Below are 24,842 nucleotides of genomic sequence, written 5' to 3'. Positions count from 1 at the left end.
CACACCACAATCCCTTCTCCTCCATTCTCCTCTCAGGATTCTGGGCACACACACACACTTGTACAGCATGAGCTTCAAGCCACTATGTCCAGGAGCCTGGGAGGGCCGAGCGGGTGGGCGGAGCCACGATGCTGGAGGCTGAGCGCAGCGGGAGCCGGCCACTCACCTACCCCAGCCGGCGCGATGTGGCTCTCCGTGGCACTGCTGCTGGCGCTGCTGCTGCTGGTGCTTAGCAGAGTTTACCAGGGGCTGTTCGCTGGCAGCTCCACGAACCCCTTCAAAGAGGACGTCAAGCGGCCACCCGCACCCCTGGTGACCGACAAGGAGGCCAGGAAGAGGGTTCTTAAACAAGGTCAGCGGGAGGGACCCTGGGGTCCTAGGCTGCGCTCAGGCATTCTTGCGAGTTGCGTTCTCATTCGGGCAGGCTAAGCCTTTGGCAGACCCGGGCCTCGGTTTCCCCATATTTAAAGGCTGCGAGGGTTTCCTGGCCCTTGGAGACATCCGATTGTAGTGTCAGCTATTGACGAGAACTTTCACCGAAGTAGGCCCGGGCAGTATTCCGAAGGGTGAGGGCGGTGTCCTTGGCGGGGTAAGTCTAGGCATAGCCGAGTGCCCGCCCCGCTACTTGGAGTTCCCGCAGGTCACAGGACAGATTAGACACCTTTATCCTTTTTGCCTCTAGGACTTCCCCTTTCGCCTATCCTTCCTTTCCAGCTCAGGAGCGTGGGAGAGTTGCACAGACATCTCTCCAAATCTGCATGTAGGAAACTTCATTTTTACCTGTCAAGTGGTTTTACAGGTTATTCTTGGTCCCAAATCCGTGGATTGAACCCTGGTTCTAAAACTTTGAAAGAGGTTCAACAGGGTGCCCAGGTTCAGAGCCTGCTGTCCTCTTTTATGTGTATGTATATGTATGTATATACACGTGTATATACATTTATTTTTTTGAGAGGTTTTTGCTATAGGGCATGTGCTCTCGCCAGAAAGACAGAGAGAGACAGAGAGACAGAAAGTGAGAAATCACCCTCAAGAGGGGATGGCCATGCCACAGTCCCTTTTCCTCCATTCTCCTCTCAGGATCTTGGGCACGCACGCACACTCACCTGGCGTGAGTTTAAGCCACCGGGTCCAGGACACGAACCGCAGGCGACTACATGGGAGTCCAGCGACATAGCCATTATGCCATCTGCTGGTCCCCGTATATATTTTTTAAAAGAGATTTTTGCTACAGGATGCATGTGTGTACCAGAGAGACAAAAGTTAGAAAGTGATGGCCACTCCACAATCCCTTTTACTTCATTTTCAACTCAGGATTTTGGGCATGCACACACACGTGCCCAGGGTGAGTTTTAAGCCACTGGGTTCGGGGCTCAAACCTCTGTCGACTACATAGGAGTCCAGCGATGTAACCATTACACCATCTACTGGTCCCTCTTCTTTAATATTTAAAAAATATTTTAGGGTTGCTTCTAAGGGTTAAGGAAAGAGTTCTGTGGCTTAAAAAAAAATGGAGTCACTGTTCTTCAAGTCTGTCTCACTTGTAATTTTTTTGTGTAAGGTGTTTGTAACATAGACGAGACAGTTCTAAGTGACAGCACTAATTGGCTAGACTTTTGAGATTAAAGTTTTAGCTTGGACTCTGTCACTGAATGACTTTAATCATTAGCTAGTCACTCCATGTATTTGAGCTGGTCTAAAACTGAGGAGACTGGTTTAACTGTTTTGCAAACCAGGTTGTGCCCTGTTACTGGGTTATGAAATCAATTTAGTGGGTTGCAACTAAAATGTTTAAATGCAGTAGGATAGGAAATATCAGAATATATCATTTATAGTTCCAGTATTATGTTGCATAACATCTGTTTCATGTATTTACATTGTGTACTTACAAGTGTTCTGGTTGTGACATAAGATGTATTTTTCTTTTTCTTTTTCTTTTTTTTACATTTTCCCATAAACATTTACATATTAAAAAATTTTTGTTCATACTCCATAGCAAAATGTATTTTTCACTATGGGTCTCTCACAAAAGCATGTAAAAAGTAAGAAGTTTGCCAAATTCTCTTACAGCTTCAAAGATTACAAATCTCATTTTCTTTTTTTTTGGAGAAGTTTTTTCACTATAGAGCGCGTGCGCTCGCCAGACAGAGAGAGACATAGAGACAGAAAGCGAGAAATCACCCCCCAGGAGGGATGGTCACGCCGCAATCCCTTCTCCTCCATTCTCCTCTCGGGATCTTGGGCAGGGCGTGAGTTTTAAGCCACCAGGTCCGGGACATGAACCGCGGTCGACTATGTGGGAGTCCAGTGACATAGCCATTACGCTAACTGCTGGTTCCCACAAATCTCATTTTCTTGACAGTGATTTTTAAAAATTTATTATGATTATTTTTTAATTTGGTATAGGGTACATATGCTTGCCAGAAACAGAAAGAAAGAAGGAAAGTGCAAAAGTAAGCCACCAGGCCTGGGACTCAAACCATGGTCAGCCATGTGGGAGTCCAGCAACTTAACCATCATACCACCTCTGGCCCCTTGACAGTGATTTTTGAAGAACAGACCTTGTGTTGCAAGCGTCCATACAACACCAAGTGCTGTCCAGTTTTGTCTTCTTTTGAGGTGCCCCTACTAAGGCCCAGACAGCCCTGCCTGTAGCTCTCCCTGCTGTGAGGGAGCAGTCTTGTGATTTCTCAAAGCGGAGCCTGTGGCTTCTCTGTCCTACCTAAGAACTAGCATCAGAATCTGGAACCGAGCTGTTCCACTGACACTTGCAGATCCTGCATCTTTCAAAGAAACCTGGCTTGTGACTGGGTGGTCCCGTGAGCTGGCAGCCTGCCCCCTGACGATCTTCCCCGCCTCCCACCACGTGTTTTCTTTCTTCCCTAGCATGTGATCTGTGTCTGCCCTTAGGCTTCTCAGCTCTCCGGTTTTGTGCCAGTACTGATTCGCTGATTCCTACTTTCTCTGAAAGTAAAGAAAATCCCCAGGTACACAATAGCTTAAATAAGTTCAGCTCAAACCAGATTAAATTTTTTTATTATTATTATTTTTTTTTTTTTGGAGAGGTTTTTGCTATAGGGCATGTGCACTCGCCAGGAAGACAGAGAGAGACAGACAGAAAGTGAGAAATCACCCCCCACCAGGGGGGATGGCCACGCCGCAATCCTTTCTCCATTCTCCTCTCGGGATCTTGGGCACACATGCACACACGCCTGACATGAGTTTAAGCCACCGGGTCAGGGACTCGAACCGCGGTCGACTACAATGGGAGTCCAGCAACATAGCCATGACACTAACTGCTGGTCCCAAACCAGATTAAATTTTGTTTAATCTGCCTGGCTCATCCTGAATATTTCCCAGGTAAAATGTTTGAGACATTTGACTCGAGAGCTCTGTTCCAAACTACTCTAGACTTCTTAAACTTCACAAACTAGCAAAGTATTATTTGGTTTCCAAAATTTTTTCCTGGTAACTTTTTTTTCCCAGAGGTTTTTCTCTTAGGATGTGTGCACTCGCCAGGGAGAGAGAGAGAGACAGAGACAATGAGAGGGCAAGTGAGAAATCACACCCCCCAGGAGGATGCCCACGGCGTAATCCCTTCTCTTCCATTCTCCTCCTGGGATCTTGGGCACGCACGCACACACACACCTGGCATAGTTTTCAAGCCACCAGGTCTGGGACTCGAACCTCAGTCAGCCATGTGGGAGTCCAGTGATGTAACTGCTATGTCATCTGCTGGGCCCAACTTTTTTTTAATTGGCAGGACTTGTGTGCACTCACCAGAGAGAGAGAGAGGGAGAAGGAGAAAGTACCCCTCAGTGGAGTGTGGTCACAGCACAGTCCCTTCCCCTCCGTTTCACTATCCATGGTCAGCCATGTGGGAGTCCAGCAACTTAACCATCATACCACCTCTGGCCCCTTGACAGTGATTTTTGAAGAACAGACCTTGTGTTGCAAGCGTCCATACAACACCAAGTGCTGTCCAGTTTTGTCTTCTTTTGAGGTGCCCCTACTAAGGCCCAGACAGCCCTGCCTGTAGCTCTCCCTGCTGTGAGGGAGCAGTCTTGTGATTTCTCAAAGCGGAGCCTGTGGCTTCTCTGTCCTACCTAAGAACTAGCATCAGAATCTGGAACCGAGCTGTTCCACTGACACTTGCAGATCCTGCATCTTTCAAAGAAACCTGGCTTGTGACTGGGTGGTCCCGTGAGCTGGCAGCCTGCCCCCTGACGATCTTCCCCGCCTCCCACCACGTGTTTTCTTTCTTCCCTAGCATGTGATCTGTGTCTGCCCTTAGGCTTCTCAGCTCTCCGGTTTTGTGCCAGTACTGATTCGCTGATTCCTACTTTCTCTGAAAGTAAAGAAAATCCCCAGGTACACAATAGCTTAAATAAGTTCAGCTCAAACCAGATTAAATTTTTTTATTATTATTATTATTTTTTTTTGGAGAGGTTTTTGCTATAGGGCATGTGCACTCGCCAGGAAGACAGAGAGAGACAGACAGAAAGTGAGAAATCACCCCCCACCAGGGGGGATGGCCACGCCGCAATCCTTTCTCCATTCTCCTCTCGGGATCTTGGGCACACATGCACACACGCCTGACATGAGTTTAAGCCACCGGGTCAGGGACTCGAACCGCGGTCGACTACAATGGGAGTCCAGCAACATAGCCATGACACTAACTGCTGGTCCCAAACCAGATTAAATTTTGTTTAATCTGCCTGGCTCATCCTGAATATTTCCCAGGTCAAATGTTTGAGACATTTGACTCGAGAGCTCTGTTCCAAACTACTCTAGACTTCTTAAACTTCACAAACTAGCAAAGTATTATTTGGTTTCCAAAATTTTTTCCTGGTAACTTTTTTTTCCCAGAGGTTTTTCTCTTAGGATGTGTGCACTCGCCAGGGAGAGAGAGAGAGACAGAGACAATGAGAGGGCAAGTGAGAAATCACACCCCCCAGGAGGATGCCCACGGCGTAATCCCTTCTCTTCCATTCTCCTCCTGGGATCTTGGGCACGCACGCACACACACACCTGGCATAGTTTTCAAGCCACCAGGTCTGGGACTCGAACCTCAGTCAGCCATGTGGGAGTCCAGTGATGTAACTGCTATGTCATCTGCTGGGCCCAACTTTTTTTTAATTGGCAGGACTTGTGTGCACTCACCAGAGAGAGAGAGAGGGAGAAGGAGAAAGTACCCCTCAGTGGAGTGTGGTCACTGCACAGTCCCTTCCCCTCCGTTTCACTATCCTGTCAGGATTTGGGGTGGGCACATAACCTGCCCTAGCCATCTGGGCTAGGGTTTGAACTGTGCTCAGCCACTGGGATCTGGCATCCTTAACCACTGAGCTATGGAAGCAGCCTTAGTTTCCCTATCTTAGCCATTTCTCTGCCTCTGCCTGAGAAGCTCAGCCTCGTCTTCCTCCCTTCTGTTACAGCTTTCTCAGCCAGCCTAGTGCCAGAGAAGCCGGACGTGGTGGTGATCGGCAGTGGCATTGGGGGCCTGGCTGCAGCTGCTATTCTGGCCAAAGTTGGCAAGCGGGTCCTGGTGCTGGAACAGCATACCAAGGCTGGGGGCTGTTGTCATACCTTTGGGAAGAACGGCCTTGAATTTGACACAGGTAAGGCTTGGGCAGAAAAGGGGTTGGGAGCAAGCTCTATTTCCAAGAGACTCAGAGCAGATGTTGTAGAATGATATTGGAGGTCCATCATTTCTCTGGGCACCCCTTCCTGTCTGACAGCCAGACCTACTGGGTGTTGAACTGGGCAGGGTCTGGTATTTCTGTTGAGACACCTTCCTACAGAAAGGCTGTGCTGCCCCTCTGGGCATGGGCTTGGCCAGACTGGGCAGCCTCCTTCCTCGTCTGCTTTTCCAGGGCTCCATGCCCTTGTCTACCCAACGCCTTGTTTTCCATCTCCCCACAGGAATCCATTATATTGGGCGCGTGAATGAGGGCAGCATTGGCCGCCTTATCTTGGACCAGATCACTGAGGGTCAGCTGGACTGGGCTACTCTGTCCTCTCCATTTGACATTGTGGTACTAGAAGGGCCCAATGGCCGAAAGGAGTTCCCCATGTACAGTGGGAAGGAAGCCTACATTCGGGGCCTCAAGGAGAAGTTTCCCCAGGAAGAGGTTGTCATCGACAAGTATATGAAGCTGGTGAAGGTACATGGGCATGGTGGGGATCCCGCTTACTCCTGACAAGGCTGACCTTCCTCATTAGTGCAGTGACTGGGGGGGGGTGGGAGCGGGGTTGACTGGTGTCAGGGGGGAGGAGGGGTTGGGGAGCGGGAAGAGAGGAAGAGTCATGTCTGTCCTGAACTCAACCCCGGGTGAAATCTATCTCTGCTCTCTCCGGCTCCTCTCTCTCATGGCTGCTACTTTCGCTCTGGCCTCTGGGGGCGCCCTGCTCGCCTCCCTGACTAAGTTGGCTTCCAGGTGATCAGATCACTACTCCCTTTACTTTGCCTGAAACCCGATTGGGATTTTTTTTGGAGAGGTTTTTGCTATAGGGCACATGTGTTCACCAGGAAGACAGAGACAGAGAGACATAAAGTAAGAAATCCCCCCCCCCCAGGGGGGATGGCCACACCACAATCCCTTCTCCTCCTTTCTCCTGTCGGGATCTTGGGCACGCACGCACACGTACCCGGCGTGAGTTTAAGCCACTGGGTCTGAGACTCGAACTGCGGTTGACTACATGAGAGTCCAGCGACATAGCCATTATGCCAACTGCTGGTCCCCCAATTGGGATTTTTAAAAAAGTTTCTTTCCCTCTTCCATGAGTGAGAAAGGAGAGGAGCACCCCCAATAGGATCTTGATGTCTCAGTCCACCCCAGCTTTAGCCAGCCCCTGGTCATGGAGACACACCAATGTGGGTACTCAGGGAGGTCTCCATATGCCACCCCAGACCTTTCCATGTGGGTCAGCCATGTGGGATGTCATGTCTTTTTTTTTTTTTTTGAGAGCTTTTTGCTATAGGGCACGTGCGCTCGCCAGACAGACAGACAGAGACAGAGAGACAGAAAGTGAGAAATCACCCCCCAGGGGGGGTGGCCATGTCGCAATCCCTTCTCCTCCATTCTCCTCTCGGGATCTTGGGCACACACACACATGCGCCCGGTGTGAGTTTTAAGCCACCGGGTCCGGGACTCGAACCACGGTCGACTATATGGGAGTCCAGCGACATAGCCATTACGCTAACTACTGGTCCCTGGGATGTCATGTCTTACCTTTGCTCCACTGTCTGGCTTCCAGGTTGGGATTTTTGAAAAGGAATTTTGCCAAGAAGCTAAAAAGCATTAAAAAAAAAAAAAGACTCATCTGAGTATTAGATGGAAAAAATACATAGAGTACAGATATTTTAAAAATCCAAATTTAGGGACCAGCAGATGGCATAATGGTTACATCATTGGACTCCCATGTAATCGACCGTAGTTCAAGTTCTGGACCCATTGGCTTAAACCTCATGCATGTGTGCATGTGTGCCCAAAATCCCAAGAGGAGAAGGGATTGCAGCATGGCCATCCCCCCTGCAGGGGTGATTGCTCGCTTTCTGTCTCTCTGTCTCTCTAGTGAGCACACATACCCTATAACAACAACAAAAAACTATCTAAAAAAAAAAAAATCCAAACTTATCAAAGATCAGCCAGGCCCCTGGGCTAGTGCAGGCTGTTAGGAGGTGATACTGTCCCAGTGTTCTAGAGGTGAGCCGTTGTTCCTGGTTGGCTTGCTTGCTTGTTTGCTTGCTTTCATCTATTTTTGCTTTTGTTTTGGGGCTCATGTGCTCACCAGAGATGGACTGAGACAGAGAAAAAGAGAGAGAGTGAGAGAGAAGGAAAGTGAGAAAACACCCCCTCCCCAAGGGGGTGGGCATGGGCATGCCATAATGTCGTCTCAGGCAAATATGCACACGTGCCCAGCGCGTTTTTTTAAGCTGTTAGGTCTGGGACTCAAACCGTGCAGTCAGCCATGTCGGATCCAGCTGCCTTAATTATCATGCCACATGCTGGCCCTCATGGCCTGCTTTCTTTCCCAGGTGGTAGCCAGTGGAGCTACACATGCCATCTTGCTGAAGTACTTTCCATTGCTCGTGGCTCAGCTCCTCAACAAGTGTGGACTGCTGACTCGATTCTCTCCATTCCTCCGCGCATCCACCCAGAGCCTGGCTGAGGTCCTGCAGCAGCTGGGGGCCTCCCCTGAGCTGCAGGCGGTGCTCAGCTACATCTTCCCCACATACGGTGGGTCCTGGCCACGGGCTCTAGATGGCTTCTGGAGGAAGAAGGGCTGCCGTCCCCGCTCTCAGTCTCTCTTCCCAAGCCTACCAGGCTGATGGAAATGGAGTGGTACAAACCCCAGGCCCTCTGGAGCTTGTGGATGAGAGGCCTGTCCAGCTGCTGGACTTCTGGTAGAAATTCCCTTCATGCATGGCCTATATGATTTTTCTCTTGAACCATCATTCTCCTCCCTGGTCTCAGCTGCATGGCAGTTTGTAAGGGATAGTCCCATTGGTCCCAAGATCTGCAAGGTACCGCAGTCAGCTCCTCTGACTGCCCTGGACCTTGGGCCATTTGGCTGTGACGGGGACTCGGAGTGCATGTTTACCTTGCACGAATCCGTTTCCTTTCTGAGTGGTGCTGGGTGTCTGCTCCTGCCTGCTCACTTCCCCTCTCTCCCCCTCTAGGAGTGACCCCCAGTCATAGCACCTTTTCCATGCACGCTCTGCTGGTTAACCACTACATGAAAGGGGCCTTTTATCCTCGTGGAGGTTCCAGTGAAATTGCCTTCCACACCATCCCTGTGATCCAGCGGGCTGGAGGTGCTGTCCTTACGAGAGCCGCTGTGCAGAGTGTGTTGCTGGACTCAGCCGGCAGAGCCTGTGGTGAGAGCCTTGCTCATACTTCGGGACCCTGGGCAGGGCTAAGCTGGGCGGGGTGAGGCCAGATCTTTCTAAGGGCAACGGAGGTAGAAGAACCAACACCCTTATTGGGGGATTAATAGTAGAGTCTGCCCCAGAGCAGAAGCCCAAGGATAGCGATGAGTCTGGAGGTAAAAAGGAAGCAAGAAGGATAGAGAATTACGTGGGCTTCAGAGAACAGTATTCAGTCATTTATTTAGGGGAGGTAAGTATTTATCCATAATTCAATCTTCTTGAATGTAGGGTCTATGCCTTTTTATCTTTATGTCTGTAGATCTTAGCCCATAAGAGAGGCCCACTACATATTTGTCAGTGCTTGATGGAATGAATGAACACCCTGGGCATTCTGTAGTGCAGTGTGAGCCCCGTAAAGTGGCCCTACCTCAATCTGTAAATGGCAGATTGGAACCTGGAACATCATTATCCTGGCTCCGGTTATTGGTGTTACCTGCATAGAATCAAAAGCCCATGGTGAATGAACTCTAAGGAGAGGGTCTCGCAGGGCTCTGTGAAACAGAACAGGCCATCTCTCACTAGCGGGGTGCTTAGAGAAGCCTCAGGGAAGAGGCCTGAAAATGGAGCTGGTGCGGACAGGAATTTGTCAGAGGAACATTTCAAAGAGGAGGAAGTGGTGAGTGGATTGCCCAGTGCATTAAAAAAAAAAAAGAAAAAAAAAATCCAGAAGAGAAAGTCACCAGTTGATCTCAGAGAATCTATTTGTAGAAGGGACTGAGATGTTGGGTGATCAGAAAGAGATGGCAGTCATGTAAGTTTCTCTGATGTCCATGAACACATTTTCCTTCCAGCTTTTCTTTGAGGGTCCATGCAACATGGTGAGTTTATCAGCTCAATTAAATTTAATTTAAGGGCCAGCAGGTGGCATGGAGGTTACAGTGGCTGGATCCCACATGGCCGACTCGATAGTTCGAGTTCTGAACCCAGCAGCTTGAAAATCTTGCTGGGTGTATACATATGTGTGCCCAGAGTCCTGAGAGGAGAATAGAGGAGAAGGGGTTGTGGTATAGCCTCTCCCCCCTCCTTTCTCTCTTTTAGTCTCCAGCAAGCGTATACGCCCTTATAGCAAAAAACAAAAACAAAAATTCAATTCAGAATACATTTATTCAGCTTTGATGTGCTAGGTGATAAAAGATAAATAAATCCCTATCTTTATCTTAAGAAGTTTCTATAGGCCAGCAGGTGGTGTGGTGGTGAAGGTGCTGGACTCCCACATGGCCAGCCATGGTTCTAGTCCTAGACCTGGTGGCTTGCTTTCTCACTTTACCTCATTCTCTGGTCAAATTAAATAATAATAATAATAAATAAAATAAAATAAAAAAGATTCTTTAAGGAAAAAAATAAGGTTTCTAATATTATAGGAAAGATTGTTACAAAATAATTTATGTGCCGGGGCTGGCTCAGTGTAACACACTGCTCAGGGGAAGCAGGATCCTTCTGGAAGAACCATATGGAAGGTCGCTCGGTTTCCTGGTCGACCTGTACATAGCGGGTGTGCGTGTACCCGTGTTTCTGGCTGGCTCAGAGGGCTGGGGGGAGATCATGGCATGAGACCCTGTGTGTTTCTCTTTCATTGATTCTCACCCTCATGAGAGCAATAAATAAAACATTTTTAAAGTTTAACTGCCTAGAGGCATATACTCAGGATGGAGGTGACAAAGCACCGTGGAACAGGGAGGGCCTCCCAGAGACTGAGGTGTTTGAACCAGTTCCTGGAGGGCGAGGAGAAGGAGGCGAACAGATGAAGTCAGAGGAGGTTATTCCAGGAAAGAGGGACAGCACGTGCAAAGACCTGGAGGCACAAAAGAACTGAGTGTGTTCAGTCTGAAAGTATTAGGTGGAGCCATAGGAAACTGCCATTTTTGGGGCCGGCAGGTAGCATGGTGGTTAAGGGTGCATGGCCAACCCTGGTTTGAGTCCCGGACCTGGTAGCTTGGCTTCTCGCTTCCCCTCCCTCTCTCACTCTGTCCTTCTCTGGTCAAATTAAAATGCAAAGGATGGAGAAATGCAGGAAAAAGGATTGCAGCTTGACCGCACTCCACTGGGGAGTGCTTTCTCCTTTTCCTTTCTGTGTCTCTCCCATGAGCCCATGTGCTCCTTTTTTTAAAAAAAGGTCCATCTGGGGTAGATAGGAGGACCTAGGGAAGGGAAATGCAGAATCCACTGGGGATAGCCTGAGGGTGTGTGAGGATGCTACACCCAGTTGCTTGCTGGGGGCCTGACCTGCCTGCCCTAGGAAATTGGGCATATATATGGGGCCAACAGGTGGTGTAGTGGTCAAGGTGTTGGACTCCCACATGGCCCACCACAGTTCAAGACCCAGACCTGGCAGCTTGAAACTCATGCTGGGTGTGTGTGCGTGCATGCCCAGAATCCTGAGAGGAGAATGGAAGAGAAGGGATTGCAGCATGGCCATCTCTCCCTGCTGGTGATTTCTCATTTTCTGTCTCTTTGTCTCTCCGGCAAGTACATGTGCCCTATAGCAAAAATCACTCAAACAAGAAAAAGAAAAGAAAAAATGAGGCATATGCTTGGAGAGACCCGTAAAGCACATGAGCCGTTTTCCCCTTCCCAGAGCTCTGAACCTCAGCCATGCTCTTGTGCCTGCAGGTGTCAGTGTGAAGAAGGGCCAAGAGCTGGTGAACATATACTGCCCCATCGTCATCTCCAGCGCAGGCCTGTTCAACACTTATGAGCGCTTACTGCCCGAGTGTGCTCGCTGCCTACCAGGTAAAGGCTGGTCTGCATTGCCCCTCTTCTGAGCTCTCCAACATTCCCCAACTTGCTCAGCCTGGCAGGTGCTTCCCCTCTTAGCTTCCCCTCTGACCATCCTTGAGCAGAAAGATGAAAAAGAACACTGGTTTCTGACATCATCATCCTACCTCCTAACACTTATGGTTGGGGAAACTGAGGCCCATCCTGGGGAAGTGACCTCCCGAGGCTATCCAGTTGAAAGTGGCAGAGCCGAGATGGGACCCCTGGTCTGGCTCTTTGCACACCTCTGTGCTGAGAAGGGTACAGCTCCCAGAGTGATGTGTCACTAAAAGGCTCAGGAGGCCGGGTCAACCCATAGCGACAAAGTAGCCAAGCCAGCGTTAGGTGTTAGGTGAGAAATTACTTCAGGATATCATGTGACTTGCCACTAGTGGTGTGACCTGAGGATCTGAGGACAGGAAGCTGACTGGCTGGAGGGGACCCGTAACCCAGTCAGGGTGAGAAGGGTGCGTAGATGGGAGAGGCTTAAGACATGGTTGGAAACCATGACCTTGTGCTGAGCCCAGAGCCAGTGGGGTAGGAACGCTGTACCCAGGGGTGAGCCCCGGGGGCTGCTCCCTGAGGAGCTGGGGAAGGTGGGCAGTAGGGCAGGTGCCATAGAAAAGTGAGTCAGGTTCCTTATGGGGAGGTCTGGGCTGGCAGCTGTAACCATCTGAGGTATGGGATAGGTGCTACCAAAGCCCAGCCTGTCCTTTTCCTCGCCTAGCTGGGCCTTGGCCAGAACCTGCCAGCTGAGGCCTCCTGTCTCTGGCTCCGTGAGCCCTGTGGGGCACAGCGGAGTCCCCAGCAGCAGGGCAGTTGGGTGGGCACGATGCACACACAGGTGTGGCTTTTAGTACTTCCCGCCTCTTCTCTCTCCCAGGGCCCTGGGCTCTCATGCTGTCCTCTGGCAGGCCCCAGTGTCGTCCCTGGCCTGCTGTCTGTCCAGGCAGCCGCCATCACCTCTTCTGCTTACCCTCCCCTTAAGTCCAGCTATGGCCCTCTCTGAAAGCAGTCTAATGGCACCAGCCCTGACTTGGCCCCGAGAGAGTGGGAGTGGCCATCTCTGGCCACTGTCCCTGCAGCCCTCACCACCTCCCTTGGCAGGTGTGAAGCAACAGCTGGGGATGGTGCGGCCCAGCTCAGCCATGTTCTCTGTCTTCATCTGCCTGCGAGGCACCAAGGATGACTTGGGTCTGCCGTCCACCAACTACTTCGTTTATTATGACACAGACGTGGACAAGGCGTAAGGCATGCGTGCCCACGTGTGTGCTGGGGGGTGTCCTGGTGTCCCAGCGTCTCAGCACCCAAGGGCCCTGCTTCCTCCCGGATGCTGGGGAACAGCGGCAGGATGTGCAGTGGAGGCGGTGGGAGGGGCTCTGCCCAGCTTCAGCCCTGGGGCTCTGCAGCGGTGCTCTGCCCACAGGATGGCGCGCTACCTCTCTATGCCCCGGGAAAAGGCTGCAGAACACATCCCGCTTGTCTTCGTTTCCTCCCCGTCAGCCAAGGACCCAGCCTGGGAGGACAGATTCCCAGGTGTGGCTTTCGGGGCCAGTGGCACGCTGGGAGTGGGGCAAGGGTTGGGAGAGGCAGGGAGAGGCTGTTAGCAGTGATGCCCCTCTGCACACCAGGTCGGTCCTCGCTGATCGCACTCATCCCCACTGCCTACGAGTGGTTCAAGGAGTGGCAGGAGGAGCCGCAGGGGAAGCGAGGCAGTGACTACGAGGCCTTCAAGAACTCCTTTGTGGAAGCTGTGGTTGCAGAAGTCAGGAAACTGTTCCCACAGCTGGAGGGGAAGGTAGGGAGAGGGCAGGGGTGGTGACAGACCTCTTCGTGCCACTCCGCCCTGTCCTTAGTATGGAGCCCCAGGGAGGGACAGAGCTCATCCAGCCGACTGGAGGAGACGGCCCTCACAGGCTCCACTCTTGCCCTCGGGCTGCCATTCTGCCTCCTCAGGTGGAGAGTGTGACTGGAGGAACCCCACTGACCAACCAGTTCTACCTGGCTGCTCCCCAGGGTGCCTGCTATGGGGCTGACCATGACCTGAGCCGCCTGCATCCTCTGGTGATGGCCTCTGTGAGGGCCCAGAGCCCCATCCCCAACCTCTACCTCACAGGTACACTGACTGCCCCATTTTGGCAGGACCTCAGTCCCTGAGCTTTGTTGTTACCCCAAGTCCTCAGGCCCTGCTGTCCCCTGTAGCCTCCCACATCTTGAGCCAGGGAGAGTGGGCAGCATGGGTGGCCCACTAGACAAGTGAGGTTCTGGGTTTCTTTGTGGGGAGGGTGGGCTGGCAGCTGTAACTGTCTCTAAGGTGTAGGGTAGATGCCACCAAAAAACCAGCCTCCTTCCTTTGCCTCGCTTAGCTGGACCTGATGTGAAGCCATCTCTAGGTGGCTCTTGCATGGGGGAGTGAACGTGAGAGTCCCTGCCCTCCTGTCCCCGACCTGAGGGATGCTCATGGGCCTCTTCTTGCCTCTCAGGTCAGGACGTCTTCACCTGTGGGTTGATGGGGGCCCTGCAAGGGGCCCTGTTGTGCAGCAGCGCCATCCTGGAGCGGAACCTGTACTTAGACCTGAAGAATCTTGGCTCTAGGGTCCGGGCACAGAAGAAGAAGGATTAGTTTGTTCAGGATGAGCCAGAGGATTTTGGCCACCAGCTGGGGTACCTCCCTGGATTACCCATAATGTCTTTCTGCATCAGTTCCTTGCATATGTAGAGCACTCTAGCTTGTTTCTGGTTTCTGAAGAGGCCTAGTACAAATCAGTCTGACACAGAGGCCCTTCAGCTGGGGCAAGTGCTCTTGTATCCCTGTGTAACACTTCCTGGCGTAGTGGTTAGGGTGCTGGACTCCCATGTGGTCGCCATGGTTTGAATTCCAGACCCAGTGGCTTGAAACGCTGGGCACATGTATGTGTGTGCCCAAACTCCAGAGAGGATGATAAAGGAGAGGAGATTTGAAGCATGGTCATCCCCCAGGGGAGTGATTTCTTTGTTTCTGTCTCTCTGCCTGTCGATCATATGCCCTATAGCAAACAAACAAACAAACAAACAAACAAAAAAACTGTTCCCTCCATCAGGCTGTCTGGGCCATGGATCTGGGTATCCTTGGTCTCTCCCAGTAAGCGGTGCTCGGCATCCCTACTTCCTGACAAAAAACTGTTCCCTCCATCAGGCTCAGTCTGGGCCATGGATCTGGGTATCCTTGGTCTCTCCCAGTAAGCGGTGCTCGGCATCCCTACTTCCTGACTGGCCAGGTGGAGAGTCCCTGCAGGTGCTGGGTGGCCAAAGCTCATGGGCCCGGTTCTGTCCTGAGGCTTCTCCCGCTCACTCAGTGCCGCCCTGCAGAGTGTTCTACACCATGTAGGGCAAAGGCTGACCAGTGAGATTTTACTAAAAACCTGGGCATGACGTGGGTTGTAGTTCCATAGTCTGAGTGCTCCAGGTCCATTCTAGCAGGTTCCGATTGCTCTTTTCAGAGGAGAGCAAATCCCTGTGATGGGCTGTCAGCGTGAAGGGTGTGTGTCTGAAGCTGGGATCTGATCTGTATGCCACTGAACCCTAGGCCCGTCTTCCTTATGGCCAGGATGGCATCTGTCTGTGCCAGCACCTGAGCCTCAGGCCCTCTGACGTACACAGGGAAGTGGGGTGCAGGCTGCCAGGACACTGAGTGGTGAGAGGTCTAGAGCAGGGTTGAAGCGGACTGAGGGCGCATTCCAGGCCAAGTGCACGGCCGGGAACAGCACCAAGGCAGCACCAGGTACCATAACTACAGCCCCACGTCCTAGACGGGACACAGCTGCAGGGCAGGGAGCGGGGTGGGGTGGGGTGGCGCAGTCAGTCAGAATCAGAACACAGAACGTGAGCTGTGCAGATGTAGACACGGTGGATCGGCGTTTGGTACATCTGACTGCTGCTGGGTGGGAAGGTGGGTAAAAGCCACAGGTTCAAAAACATGACCATTCACTCATGTTAAACAGAAAAACTAAGGGCCTTACTTTGGTGTGTGTAAAGGTAATATTAATAAACTTGGGGCCCGGCACAGTGGCCTGGTGGTTCAAGTGCCGGACTCCCACATGGTCAACTCTGGTTCAAGTCTCAGACCTGGCAGCTTGCTTTTCTCTCTCTCTGATCAAACTGAATAATAATAAACAAAATTAAATGAATAATTCTTCAAAAAAAAAAAAAAGTTGGGGCCAGCAGGTGGCATGGTGGTTAAGGGTGCTGGGCTCTCACATGGCCGACTACAGTTCGAGTCTCAGACCTGGTGGCTTGCTTTCTCTCTCTCTGGTCAAATTAAAATAAACAAAGTTAAATAATTCTTTAAAAAAAATAATGACCTGTTGCTTTAGTATTTGAAATTTATTTTGGTTTCTGTTCAGTTACACAAACTGTATAGAGATGGCATTTACAGAAGCTCAGTAAAACAGCATGTATTTAAAAATACTCATCATTAGACCACAATAAGCTTTAAAAAAATAAAATTAAGTAATTATAGTTAAGTTACAAAAAGCTGAAAATATAAAACATCACAGGGCAGTGGCAATCTACTAATTACAAAAACAAAGGGAAACAATTTCAACAATTGATTACTTATTTGACATGGAAATCTTATGAATTAAAGAAATATCTATGAGAGTGTGATGGGGCTGGCTTTGTTGGCAGTTTGACATGCTAGACAGCTCAGATCCCAACTCTTTACAGATGGGAGTTCTTAAACTGGGATTTTTTTTTTTTAGGAAATTCACATCTAACTTGAGAGACTTGCTGAGCTGAATCACTCCTGACTCTGGATGTATAGTTAATTAAACCTGAAAGTCTCTTCTGGGATTCTAACTCAGGGAAAGCAAAGCCTAAAACCTTCCCAGCAAGGGTTTGCGTCTAACTCAGGGGAGGCAAAGCCTAAAACCTTCCCAGCAAGGGTTTTCATAAAAGGGCCTGAGGTAAGCTACAGGTCTGGGGCACAGCCCACCCGCCTCCCCTGTGTGAGTGGTTCCAGCCAGGTCAGGGTGCTCCGGCTTCCACCACACAGGCATCATCGCCTTGGAAAAACAAGGCCTGGAGGCGGAGGTGGGCATCGCTGCCTGGGGAATTGTAGAGGTTTAGAAGTCTATCGCCGAATGTTTCCTTAAAAGCCGTCACGCGGGAAAAATGTCAGTATACACGGCTGCTGTCAGGTCTTTCTGGGTTGTAGCCTTTCTAGAGAGAACGGCCTCAGACTCCCCTGGAATCCGGAAGTGGTCTCTCAATAATTCTACTCGGTCATCTGTGGCAGGCAAACAAGTTCCTCTATTAACATCCGTGACTGAGCACAGGTTCCTCCTGACAGAAATCAGAACCCAAAAGCTGGGGCAAAAGGAAGCCACAGCTGTCTGCTCAGCCTCTGTGGCTTCTTGTGTGCTTCCTGCATGGCCCCCTCGGCCAGCTCACCTGCATCCACTCAATCTCCAGGGAAGCATGCTTCTGATATTCTATCTTTGAAAAGAAATCCATCCAGGAAATAATATTCCTTCAGTGTAATTTCTAAATATAGTCTCTCACTTTCTTTCAGCATGAGAAATGGTATTTCTCAGAAACTCAAAAAGTTAAAAAAAAAAAATAAAAAGGAACCTCAAAAAGTTGAGTTAAGTGGATTCCACACTTAGGTGCCCACTCACTGCCCACCCGCTGGGTTCCTGAAGCCAACCTTTCTTCCTGTTCTTTTCTTTAGCATAAACCCAACGAGATAAGATCACAGCAACCAGTACCAGAAAGAGCTGTGAGCCCTCCTGGGTCACAACCCACCGTGGAGAAGCAAGCAAGCATCCCCTCTGCCAGGAGTACCTGAATTCCTAGGGCCTGAAGGAGTGTCACTATGCCAGGCAGGAAGGAAGATGTCACCAGGGGGTCCCTCAAGAGCTTAGGGTTTTTGTTTGGTTGGTTGGTTTTTTAATGGGACCAGAGAGACGTCAGACGCTCCCTGCCTTGTGGTGTTGGAAGTTCCAAGACGAGTGAGTGGCATTATTAGAAACTAGTAGGGTAGAAGAATGCAAGGAGCCAACCATGGAGTGGGAGAGCTAGGAAGGTACAAGGGAAGACATAACAGAATCCCAAAGAAACAGGTAGATCTGGGGAAGGCGAGAGAAAGAAGGAAGAAAAATCTAACCGAAGAACCACTGGGGAGCCAGGACACAGAGGACACACCAAGAACAATGGCACAGACGGGCACATGCCGAGAGGAGGCTCTGGCCTGGTGGGCTGCGGAGAAAGGCAGGAAGGAATCAGTCTGCAGAGTCGAGTACCAGGGCGTCTACAGCTAGGTTCACTACGCCATGACAAGTACGGACAGAAGCTTCAGCCCAGGGCAAGTATCTCGGGAACAATGACCTTCCCAAGAAGATGGGCAGAACCAATTAAGGTGGCTCCTGAAAAATATCTAGGACAGAAGTGTGGAATGGGTAAAGGTATGGTATGGGACAAAGGGAGCAAGGAAAATGGGAAGGAAGATGGGGCTACATTAAATAAAAAGAAATGGACAGACTTTTTGTGACAAGATAGAAAAAGGGAAAGTCTAGTTTGGATTAAGGACAGTGGGCATTTGAGAGGGGCAGCTTGATGAGAAGTTCAGTTCAGTTTTAGTGACGACAGGACAACCAAGCTAAATGGTCGGCACGCAGAACTGGTCTCTGTGAACTAAGGCTGAGGATAAAGTCCAGAGTCACTTGGAGGATGAAGAAACGATGAATTTGTGAGGAGGGTCAAGGGAGTGGAGAGAGCTGGCTTTCAACTCCCCCTGCCCCCCGCATCCGACAAAGCAAAAGCCAAGTCTGTCAGAGATGCCAAGAAAGGCGCTTTCAGTGTGGATGGCCAACGGTATCCAAGTCTACCAAGAAGACCAAGCTTTGAGGACAGGCCACTGGGTTTGGCAGTCCTTGGAAAAGACAGAAGTGAGCGATCCAGGTGAGTCCGTCAGAGTCAGGAAGAAGCTGAGTGCTGAGGTAACGGGAGCAGCACTCCTGGAGAACCGAGGAGTGGGATGAAGACACGTAGGAGAGGACAGATGGGAGCAGGGAAACCTGGTCACGTGTGAAGGCGAAAAAAAGGTGCCAGTGCAGACAGACACAAACAGAAGACAGTAGGGGGAGAGGGGGACAGAGGGTTCTAAAATGTCATAAGCATGCTGTACAAGTAGAGAATGACGCCAAGCAGAGTAGACACTCGGTCCTTATCTCCATAAAGTATGCTACTTGCCAACAGGGACAGTTTCAACTCAAAGCCATGGGCTGTTTAAAGTGTCAAAGAGGATGGTCCCTTCAGACTTCCTTCCTCAACAGCACAGAATTCATCACATTTCTCTAACCTCCCACATTGTCTTTCCCTGAGATTAGCTTGGAAACAAACCTCTTTAGGCCCTTGGTATTAGGGTACCAGGACTGGAACAGTTTTAAGTAAAGCCCCCCTCCCTGGTTTTGGCTATAGAGCATGTGTGCTTGCCAGAATCACCCCGGGCCGCAATCCCTCCCCTGACAGTCTCCTCTCGTGATTTTGGACACGCAGGTGCACACATGCGCATTTGGTGTGATTTTCAAGCTGCTGGGTCCAGGGCCGAACGTGTGGGACTCTAACACCCTAATCACCACACCACCTTCCGGCCCCCAGTTCTAGGTAAAACTTTAAATAATGAAATAATGTGATTCAAGACATTACTCTCAGTCATCCCAGGGGAACCCAATGAATTCTGAAATTCTAGCTGTTTCTGACATAGGATAAAAGAATTTTTACTAATTAGCCTTGGCATCTTATTATCAGAGGAGAGGGCCATTCAGTAGAGTAAGGTAAAATGAACAGAGTACAGTTAGGTTCTAAATATGAACTGTCTATTTCAGGCAACAAAGGCAAAACACGAGTCTGTGGGAAGCCTATTTCATCAAAGCCCTTCGAACAAAATGCAGACCAAACCCAAAACCTTCCAGCATATTTTCTTGCATAAAGCGTGAACTTGCCCTATTTCAGAAAGTTCCTACTGAGGATGCCTGTGTGAAAGAAGCCGCTGTTTTGTTCATCATAACCACATTTTCATGTATGACTGTCCATACATAGCTATAATGGGAACAGTGGCTTCATTTCCAGAACGCCCAAGTTCAGTTTTATGCCTGCTACATCCAGTGGACTCACTTCGTCTCAAGTGAACATAAAGTATTAAAAACAAAATCAAATCATATGCTACCCAGGTCAGACGTGCAGGCAATAAAGCACTCTTAAACCTGTGTTGGTTTGCTGCTGAAGTCTTTGAAGAGAAGTGAGTGTTTAAAGCGGGCTTGTGTCCGTCAGCATTTCACCATCTTCTACATTTTCTGCAGGGCACATCCCCCAAAGAGACCGTAGCAGAAAAGCAGCTCTACCTAGTGTTCTCCTGGGTCTGGGAGGACGAACATCAGACAGTGCAATGCCACGGTCAAGGGTTATCTTTACTACAGGGCCATGACTCAAAGGCCTGAGGGAGGGTGCTGAGCAGCGTGGCTGCCCAGAGCTGGCGCCTCCCGCCAGTCACAGCCCTGCTTCCACATGCTCCCTCCACTCGCACTCAGGAGGAAAGGATGGCAGACGCCAGCATAAATGAGGGAACACAGGAGTACGATGTCACCAAAGTGCAGGTGCAAAACCAAAGCAAGCCCCCACCCCACGGCCTCTGCCTGCCCCGACTTGCCACCAGACCCCAAAGATGGGGCGTCTCTTAGATCACAGTACTTCGCTCTTCATTTCTCTTGATTTAGAATCAAAACGGCAGATGGCAGGGAGGACAAGGTTCTCAAGGACAAAAAAAAAAAAATCAGAGCTGAAATGAGAACAATACAATCCATTGGTAACATTCATCTCCACTGGAAATACTACAATGTTACAATTTTTTTGGGAAAAAAAAATCTTAGAGGAGCTACAGTTCAGGGGAAAATTTCAGAATAAAACTAACCCACCATACAAAGCATACAACAGCATCTATTAAAAATAGAGTGCATGCACTCAATAGCAAAAATCTTTCTAAAAATAAGTAAAAAAATAAAAATAGAAGCACACAAAATAGTTTTAAATGTCAGTTTGAAATAAAATCTATGTTAGAAAGATAAACACTTAATGAAGAAAATATGGGACTCTTATGTTCTACCTCATATTATACTGTATTGTTTTAAATTACTTTTTTTTTGCTATAGAATGTGTGTGCTCTCTGAAGGGAGATAGGGAGAGAGAGGTAAAGTGAGAAATTATCCCCCAGGGGGGAGGGCCACGTCACGATTCCTTCTCTTTCATTCTCCTCTTGGGATTTTGGGGACATGACGTGTTTTTCAAACTGTCAGGTCCAGGACGGGAACTGTGAAGTCAGCTATGCGGGATCCAGCACATTAACTGCCATGCCACCTGCTGGTCCACAGGTGCATTTTTCTCAAGCAGGAAAAAATTATAATGGAGATCAATGATCAGGGAAGACAGCAGGTCAGGCTAAATTGTGAAGCTGAATGAGCTACATAGCAAAGATGTTCTGGACTGAGCTGCTTGTTCTGTAGCCAGTGTGAGCTGTACAAGTGAACTGTGTTCCCTACAGCAAGTCTGGGAACAATTCACTTCACTGTGCCTTCCCTGTGGTTAAATGGAAGAGGGAAGGGAGATGCATGCACGCAGCAGTGCAGTGGGAGTACATTGTTCTCACTTAGGGTATTTTGGGGACAATCTTGTTCGGCTCCTGCTGCCATGGGGTAGAAGGAGGGCTTCTCTCTCTGGAAAAGACACAGGCTGGCTGTCCTCAGGTGGCCTAGCCCACAGGGCGTAATGCAGGGGACCTGGGGAACTGAAGACCTGCGTGCACTTGGCTGGACTCCCATGTAGTTGACCGTGGGTCAAGTTCCAGACCCAGTGGCTTAAACTCACGCTGGGCACGTGTGCATGCCTGCCCAAGATCCCGAGAGAATGGAGGAGAAGGGATTGCGGCGTGGCCATGCCCCTGGGGGGTGATTTCTCGCTTTCTGTCTGTCTCTCTCTGTCTTTCTGGTAAGCGCACGCACGCTATAGCAAAAACCTCTCCTTTAAAAAAAAAAAGATTTTGCTTTTCATCAGAACTCCCAAAGTGAAAGTCCTATTAAAATTTGTGAAGAGTGCAAAAGGCTCAGGACTAGATTCTAGGGAACCGCTATAGTGTCCTGATTTTGCCACCAACCTATAATGGAAATTAGGGGAAAAAAAGGTCAATGTTTTTGGGTGGACTTGTTTCTTCATCTGTCAAGGGAGGGAACTATTGTAGATATTATTCAAAAGTTTCTTCTAGTTCCTACACTATAAGTACATTTATACGGATGGTTCTAGTAGACAGTCTGAAAAGGGGTAGGGTTAATGGTAGCAGCACCCCCAGAATCGGCTCTGGCTCCATGTCAAATGCAAGCCCACTGCTTTGCCCTTCCAAAATTGCAAATCCCTCCTCTGGACTTGGCTTCTCCCTCCTTACCTTCATATCCAAACGCTGGTAGTCACTGGCCTTTGGCCTCCTAGTGGCTTTGGATCTTTTTCCTTCCAGGACAAAAGCAATAATCTGGAGGAGGAAAAATAAAAATTAACAGGTAATTTCTTAATGAAATCAAAGGCAGTCATCTTGTAGTACATCTGTTAAGAACCTCCACGGAAGAGCCAGCAGTATACCCAGAGAGAGGCCTATTTAAATGGTTTTAAAGAGAATAAAGCTAAACTACATTAGAAACTTTTGCATAGCCTGTGTATTTATTTGAGAGAGACAGATTTTTGGCAGAGTTTTCACACTGGAATTCTCCCCCACTCCCACAACCAACCAAGATCACGGGCATGCTCAGTGTGTCCGGGTGGACCCAGGACAGGAACCTGGAGCCTTCCCACATCATTCCCAGCATCAGGCAGCAGTTCCCATACTGGAACACAGTCTTAAAAATGAAAACAGGGGAAAATAAGGGCTCTAACTGTCAAATCCTCAGGTCTTCTGAGGCTGTGAAGGCTCTAAGTTCAAGGTTAGGGGAGGAGATTCCCTTCCAGGTCAGGTCAGAATAATGTCTTAACTAGACGCCCAAGGCAGCAGCAAAGGGCACTCAGGGGAAATAGGTGACATGATGAAGACACATGATTTACAAAACAGAAGAGCCTCAGGCCTCAGGGTCTGAGGCAATCTGAAGTTTGTCTTAATGCTCATAGGCAGATTTGTGACAGATACCTGCCCATACACCCCTTCCGAGTGGAGAAAATGCCACACCTCTCCCAGAGGCAAATCTTGACTTACCTTCCGCTTGTTGTGATAGGCAATATAGAGAACAGCTACAAGAATGGCTGCGGTCACCAGATAAGCAAAGAAGTGGCTGCTCTCTGCGCTGGCACTTTCAAGACTGTCTTTATAAAGGTCACCCTTCTTATTGCTCATGGAATCCAAAAGTGTCCCTTCATGGTTCTCACTGGAGGCAAGGCCAGGAATCTTTTCTTTCTCTTCTTTGAGGGGTGAGTCCTGTTCAGGCCCTGTATTGCCTTCTTCAGTCTCCTTGGGCTCCACATCCTTGGAAAGCTCTGAAGGTTCCTCCTTATCTTCTCCCTCCTGCTGCAGAGAAGTGAGGTCAGAGTCCACTGCCTCTTTCTCCAAGGATTCAGTTCTGGAGGCTGGCGGAGGGATCCCTCCTTTGTCAGCTAGCTGGCTTTTGTCTGTCTTTGAATGTTCCCTGTTATCAGAGGAGGGGTTGGAGATGGGCTTGTTGGTGTGGTCTTTCAGGGATATCTTCTCTGGACTGGACTGAACGGAGCCTCCTTGGATGGGAGTCTTCTCTTGACCTGTCTGATGGAAACCTCCTTGGGAGGATGTCTTCTCTGCACCAGGCTGGCCTGAGCCTCCTTGGGCTGAGGCCTTATTCAGCGTGGACTCGTCAGAGAGTCTTTGGTCAGATGCCTTCTCAGGACTGGACTTGCTGGAGCCTCCTTGGGCAGATGCCTTGTCTGGACTGGACTGGTGGGCGACCCCTTGTGCAGATGACTGCTCAGGACCTGAGGGGCTGGAGCCTTCTTGGGCTGACAGTTTATCTGAAGTGGACTGGCTGGAGTCCCCTTGGGGCTGCTTAGGACCTGACTGGCTGGCTCCCCCTTGGGATGATGCCTTGCTGGAACTAGGCTGGCCAGAGCCTCCTTGAGTGGACACCTTTGGATCCAACTGCTCCCTGACTACTTGGGCAGATGCCTGCTTAGAATCCAACTGGCCAGTTCCCCTTAGGGTGGACGCCTTAGTTGGATCTGACTGGTCAGAGCCTCCTTGGGCAGACGCTGTCTTGGGATCTGACTGGTCCGAGCTTCCTTGAGTAGCCGCCGCCTTTGGATCTGACTGGTTGGAGCCTTCTTGGACAGCCGCCTTCTTTGGATCTGACTGGTCGGAGCCTCCTTGGGCAGATCCCTTCTTTGGATCAGACTGGTCAGAGCCTCCTTGGACAGACAACTTCTGTGGATCTGACTGGTCGGGGCCTCCTTGGGCAGATGCCTTCTTTGGATCTGACTGGTCGGACTCTCCTTGGGCAGACACCTTCTTTGGATCCGACTGGTCGGAGCCTCCTTTGGTGGACACTTTGTCCCCTATATCCGACGGGCCGATGTTTCTGTGACTGGAAGTGGGAGAACCTTTGGATTCAGAATTTTCTATGCCTTTAGGCAGCTGGTTGGGGTCTCTTCCTGCAGAGGTATCTGGACTCTCTTTTCCTGAACCATGGGGCGGATTTTCAGCGGCTGACTGACCAGAGGACGGCAGGGCTCCTGAGATAGAGAAATCAGTTAGCTCTGGAGAGAGGCAGGTGGGGAAAGGGGTTACACAAAGCTGGAAGAGCCCAGCGGCAACGCGAACCAGGGCTGGGGGGTGATGGCGAGAGGAAGGGTGGGGCAGACAGAAAAAAAGCGAGCCTAGATGGCGACCAACCAAGGCAAGGATGGTGAGTCTGGGGCAGAGTAGAGGGGGGTGGGGGGTCTTACCCGCCACTGCGACGCTCAGCAAGACCAACGCAACCAGGAACCGCATCCTGCAAGAACGCCGCTTCCGCTCCCCACTGCTCTCGCGAGATCCGCGCTCGCGGCTCCGCGCTCCTAGCCCCGCCCCTCCTGCGCGCGCCTCTCCGCCGAGCGCGGCCCGCCGGGTGGGGGGGAGGGGCGGGGCGGG

General features: G+C 50.2%; 2 protein-coding genes across 3 annotated transcripts in view; one reads left to right on the top strand and one right to left on the bottom strand.

The window, feature by feature from the left end:
* RETSAT (retinol saturase) overlaps nt 1-14,597 on the top strand; it is a 17,311-nt gene extending 2,714 nt beyond the window's left edge. Inside the window, exons 1-11 of one of the 2 annotated variants that reach the window (XM_006149131.3) lie at nt 141-352; nt 5,433-5,615; nt 5,920-6,161; nt 8,036-8,237; nt 8,681-8,878; nt 11,540-11,659; nt 12,791-12,929; nt 13,110-13,219; nt 13,315-13,481; nt 13,640-13,799; nt 14,167-14,597. In XM_006149131.3, the coding sequence (XP_006149193.1) occupies nt 184-352; nt 5,433-5,615; nt 5,920-6,161; nt 8,036-8,237; nt 8,681-8,878; nt 11,540-11,659; nt 12,791-12,929; nt 13,110-13,219; nt 13,315-13,481; nt 13,640-13,799; nt 14,167-14,306 (1,830 nt within the window). In that variant the 5' untranslated portion in view covers nt 141-183 and the 3' untranslated portion in view covers nt 14,307-14,597. Of the gene's footprint in view, nt 1-140; nt 353-5,432; nt 5,616-5,919; nt 6,162-8,035; nt 8,238-8,680; nt 8,879-11,539; nt 11,660-12,790; nt 12,930-13,109; nt 13,220-13,314; nt 13,482-13,639; nt 13,800-14,166 lie in introns of those variants that run through there. The other variant, XM_006149132.3, reaches the window with a different exon arrangement.
* Nucleotides 14,598-17,485: 2,888 nt separating this feature from the next.
* TGOLN2 (trans-golgi network protein 2) lies at nt 17,486-24,787 on the bottom strand. Its single transcript, XM_014588030.2, has 4 exons — nt 24,659-24,787; nt 22,947-24,445; nt 22,152-22,235; nt 17,486-20,498 (listed from the first exon to the last, which is right to left on the bottom strand). The coding sequence occupies exons 1-4, from the start codon at nt 24,702-24,704 to the stop codon at nt 20,493-20,495; spliced, it is 1,635 nt and encodes a 544-aa protein (XP_014443516.1). The 5' UTR covers nt 24,705-24,787; the 3' UTR covers nt 17,486-20,492.
* Between the last annotated feature and the right edge of the window lie 55 nt (nt 24,788-24,842).

Source organism: Tupaia chinensis, unplaced genomic scaffold (genome assembly GCF_000334495.1).
Source record: "Tupaia chinensis unplaced genomic scaffold, TupChi_1.0 Scaffold000253_1, whole genome shotgun sequence".
Classification (NCBI taxonomy): domain Eukaryota; kingdom Metazoa; phylum Chordata; class Mammalia; order Scandentia; family Tupaiidae; genus Tupaia; species Tupaia belangeri.
This window is presented reverse-complemented; position numbering and strand designations above follow the sequence as displayed.

What these genes read in the sequence shown, in the direction of transcription:
- TGOLN2 (XM_014588030.2), bottom strand. Translation starts at nt 24,704, where the DNA reads ATGCGGTTCCTGGTTGCGTTGGTCTTGCTGAGCGTCGCAGTGGCGG. An exon ending in GCTGAGCGTCGCAGTGGCGG is followed by an intron (nt 24,446 to 24,658) that starts GTAAGACCCCCC and finishes TCTCTATCTCAG; the next exon opens with GAGCCCTGCCGTCCTCTGGT. An exon ending in CCTATCACAACAAGCGGAAG is followed by an intron (nt 22,236 to 22,946) that starts GTAAGTCAAGAT and finishes TTCCTCCTCCAG; the next exon opens with ATTATTGCTTTTGTCCTGGA.